Genomic DNA, 4,064 nt, shown 5'->3' on the forward strand with positions numbered 1-4,064 from the left:
CGAGATCGTCCATATTGGCCTGCATGCACAGCCGACGGGAGACCAGCGATGAACGAGCGCGGGGACGCGCATCGTTCATCGCTGGAGTCTCCACACTGAAAGATATGAACGAGTTCTCATTCATTTATGAACGAGATTGTTCATATCTTTCAGTATATCGGCCAGTGTTTAGGGCCTATAAGTCTTATTATAATATTACATTTGTTATTGTGAGTGTTCTCAGGAGGGTGGACACAATGATAGTCTGAGACACAATATTATAAAGCCTTCATTAAAAGTTATGTTTTATTATACACACACATTTACAATTAAGTGTCCCAGAGAGTCGTCTTCTCCTATTGTTTACAAGATTAATATTGTTACAGAAAATGTCACATTTCCATAATGTATTTTATTTCCAGCAGATGGACACACAAGCAGGAATATCTCAGAAGGACATCTAATGTTATCCCTGGATTGTGACATAAAAGATAATGACAGTAGACAGGATTCTCCAGGAGATAACCCCATTACCCCAATTATACATCCAGCTCTATCAGCTGATCCCTCTGATCCTTGGAAATGTTCTCCTGATCACTCTGATATTGGTGCATCTGTTACAGCTCTGAGAGTAGATACAGTGTTTCCCTGTTCTATAGATGCCAAATGTTTTACAAAGAACACAAAGCCTATTAACCCACACACGGGTAAGGCAGGTGAGAGGCCACTGATATGTTCAGAGTGTGGGAAATGTTTTACATACAAATCACATCTTGTTATACATCAGAGAAGTCACACAGGTGAGAAGCCATTTCCATGTTCTGAGTGTTCGAAATGTTTTACTACAAAATCAGATCTTATTACACATCAGCGAAGTCACACAGGTGAGAAGTCATATCCATGTTCTGAGTGTGGGAAATGTTTTACATACAAATCACGACTTGTTTTACATCAGAGAAGTCACACAGGTGAGAAGCCATTTCCATGTTCTGAGTGTGGGAAATGTTTTACACAAAACTCACATCTTGTTATGCATCAGAGAAGTCACACAGGTGAGAAGCCATTTTCTTGCTCTGAGTGTGGGAAATCTTATTTAACTAAATCACATCTTGTTATACATAACAGAAGTCACACAGGTGAGAAACCATTTTCTTGCTCTGAGTGTGGGAAATGTTTTGCACACAAATCACAACTTGCTACCCATCAGCAAAGTCACACAGGTGAGAAAGCATTTCCATGTTCTGAGTGTGGGAAATGTTTTGCACACAAATCAGTTCTTGTTAGACATAACAGAAGTCACACAGATGCTAAGCCATTTTCTTGCTCTGAGTGTGCGAAATGTTTTACACAGAAAACACATCTTGTTATACATCAGAGAAGTCACACAGGTGAGAAGCCATTTCCATGTTCTGAGTGCGGAAAATGTTTTGCACTTAAATCATATCTTGTTAGACATCAAAGAAAGCACACAGGTGAGAAGCCATTTTCTTGCTCTGAGTGCGGGAAAAGTTTTACCTGGAAATCCAAACTTGTTATACATCAGAGAAGTCACACAGGTGAGAAGCCATTTTCTTGCTCTGAATGCGGGAAATGTTTTACACAAAAATCACAACTTGTTACCCATCAGCAAAGTCACACAGGTGAGAAGGCATTTCAATGTTCTGAGTGTGGGAAATGTTTTACATGGAAATCACAACTTGTTACTCATCAGCAAAGTCACACAGGTGAGAAGGCATTCCCATGTTCTGAGTGTGGGAAATGTTTTTCACACAAATCAGCTCTTGTTATACATCACAGAAGTCACACAGGTGAGAAGCCATTTCCATGTTCTGAGTGTGGGAAATGTTGTGTAAGTAAATCACATCTTGTTATACATCACAGAAATCACACAGGTGAGAAGCCATTTCCATGTTCTGAGTGTGGGAAATGTTGTGTAAGTAAATCACAACTTGTTACACATCTGCGCAGTCACACAGGTGAGAAGCCTTTTCCATGTTCTGAGTGTGGGAAATGTTTTGCATGTAAATCAGATCTTGATATACATCACAGAAGTCACACAGCTAAGAAGCCATTTTCTTGCTCTGAGTGCGGGAAATGTTTTACACACAAATCACGACTTGTTACCCATCAGCAAAGTCACACAGGTGAGAAGGCATTTCCATGTTCTGAGTGTGGGAAAGGTTTTGCACACAAATCAAATTTTGTTAGACATCAGCAAAGTCACACAGGTGAGAAGCCATTTTCTTGCGCTGAGTGCGGGAAATGTTTTACACAAAAATCACATCTCGTTAGACATCAGCGAAGTCACACAGGTGAGAGGCCATTTCTATACTCTGAGAAATAAATCATCTCTTGTTGCATACAATAGATATCACTCAGGTGCGGAACCATTTTAATCTTCTGTAGTATACTCATCATTGCCATGCGTTCTTTAAGGTTCTTATCCTATCCTATGTTTTTTGCAATATACATGTTACCACTGGGTTGTCACAACTGAGGGCCTGAGCTGACGGGAGGCAGCCTCAGTTGTAGGGGCTGAGATGTACCGGAACCTGGGAGGTTGTATCAGACCCCTGGACATGTAAGTAACATGAATAATAACTGCCCGAAGGCGTGACCACGACAACTTAGATAAAAGTCAATGATGTTTATTATGACAACTCCGCATCACAGCAGCAATAAAAGAAAACGTAAAAGTCAGCAAAGAATAAATACAGTTCCTGAGTACTACAGCATGGCAGGAGCCACAGGGCACTGGTAGTGTGAGATAGTTCTTATGATCTTCTAGATGGAAAGTCCTTACCAGGCCCGGCTGTAGCAATGGAGATAACCCAGGATTGTACCAGCTGGTGTTCCAGGAAGAGCTGGGTTGCTGAAGGTAAAACAGCTGCTGTGGATACTGGCTGGAACCAGACTGTTGTTAGCACGGAGTGGATACTGGCTGGAACCAGTTAAATAATAAATGAACTTTGGGAGCGATGAAATGTGAACTGAAATGTAGAACTTGAGAGCGGAGAAATAATAATTCCGGTGGAGAGTGGTAAAGTGTAGAAAGGACACCGGCCCTTTAAGGGAAGCTGTACTCTGCTGGAAGCTGAGGCTGGAAGCAGGTAGTGTTGTAGCTGGAAACAGATGAATCCACAATGGATTGGAGAGTCAGGCTACACCGCAGGTGGAATGCTGGTGCGGGTCTCTATGGTGGAAGTCTTGAGACAGGAGCTGGAACCTGGAAGACAATCATAGAAGAGAGACAAACAGGAACTAGGTTTGACAACCAAAGCACTGACGTCTTCCTTGCTCAGGTACAGCTTACTTATACCTGCAGCAAGGAAGGGGTTGGCTAGGCAATTATGCAAATCAACAACACAGACAGCAGATTGGTGGAAATGATCAGATGACAGAATCCAAGATGGCTGCGCCCATGCAGACACTTGGAGGGAAGTTTGGTTTGTAATCCATGTGGTCTGGGAAACAGTAATGGCGGCGCCGGCCACCGGAGACAGGAGACGCCAGGCTGATAGATGCACATTTAACCACGCGGGCACAGCGGAGGCCGCGGCTGATGAAAAGACCACTCTGCATGTGGAAACTCAGGAACAGCGGAATCCGGTCCTGGAACGCTGAGCCCGCCTTAGGAGGCATCTGAAGGGTAAGTAATGGCGTCCAGATACCCGGATCGTGACAGCACCCCCCCCTTTAAGAGTGGCCCCAGGACACTTCTTAGGCTTTAAAGGAAACTTTGCGTGGAAATTTCGGACCAAGGCAGGAGCATGGACGTCAGAGGCATTGGTCCAAGAGCGTTCTTCAGGACCATAGCCCTTCCAGTCAATGAGATACTGAAGTTGACCGTAACGGTGACGTGAGTCCAGGATCTTGGCCACTTCATACTCAATGCCTCGTTGAGTTTGGACTTTCGGAGTTGGTGGAAGTGAGGAATGAAACCGATTCAAGATTAGCGGTTTCAACAGGGAAACATGGAATGTCCTGGGTATTTTTAAGAAGGGAGGTAACTGGAGTCTGTAAGCAACAGGATTGATGACTTGATCAATTTTAAAAGGACCGATGTAGCGAGGTGCAAACTTCAT

The 4,064-nt window shown here is 43.4% G+C and overlaps 1 protein-coding gene across 1 annotated transcript; it reads left to right on the forward strand.

The window, feature by feature from the left end:
• Positions 1-404: 404 nt before the first annotated feature.
• On the forward strand, positions 405-2,901 carry LOC134984494 (gastrula zinc finger protein XlCGF26.1-like). Its single transcript, XM_063950061.1, has one exon. It carries the CDS (start codon positions 443-445, stop codon positions 2,321-2,323), a length of 1,881 nt encoding a protein of 626 aa, XP_063806131.1. The 5' UTR covers positions 405-442; the 3' UTR covers positions 2,324-2,901.
• Positions 2,902-4,064: the final 1,163 nt, after the last annotated feature.

This window comes from Pseudophryne corroboree, assembly GCF_028390025.1.
Source record: "Pseudophryne corroboree isolate aPseCor3 chromosome 3 unlocalized genomic scaffold, aPseCor3.hap2 SUPER_3_unloc_6, whole genome shotgun sequence".
Lineage (NCBI taxonomy): Eukaryota > Metazoa > Chordata > Amphibia > Anura > Myobatrachidae > Pseudophryne > Pseudophryne corroboree.

Bases quoted from the DNA above. Each gene is read 5' to 3' on its own strand.
- LOC134984494 (XM_063950061.1), top strand. From the start codon at position 443: ATGTTATCCCTGGATTGTGACATAAAAGATAATGACAGTAGACAGGAT.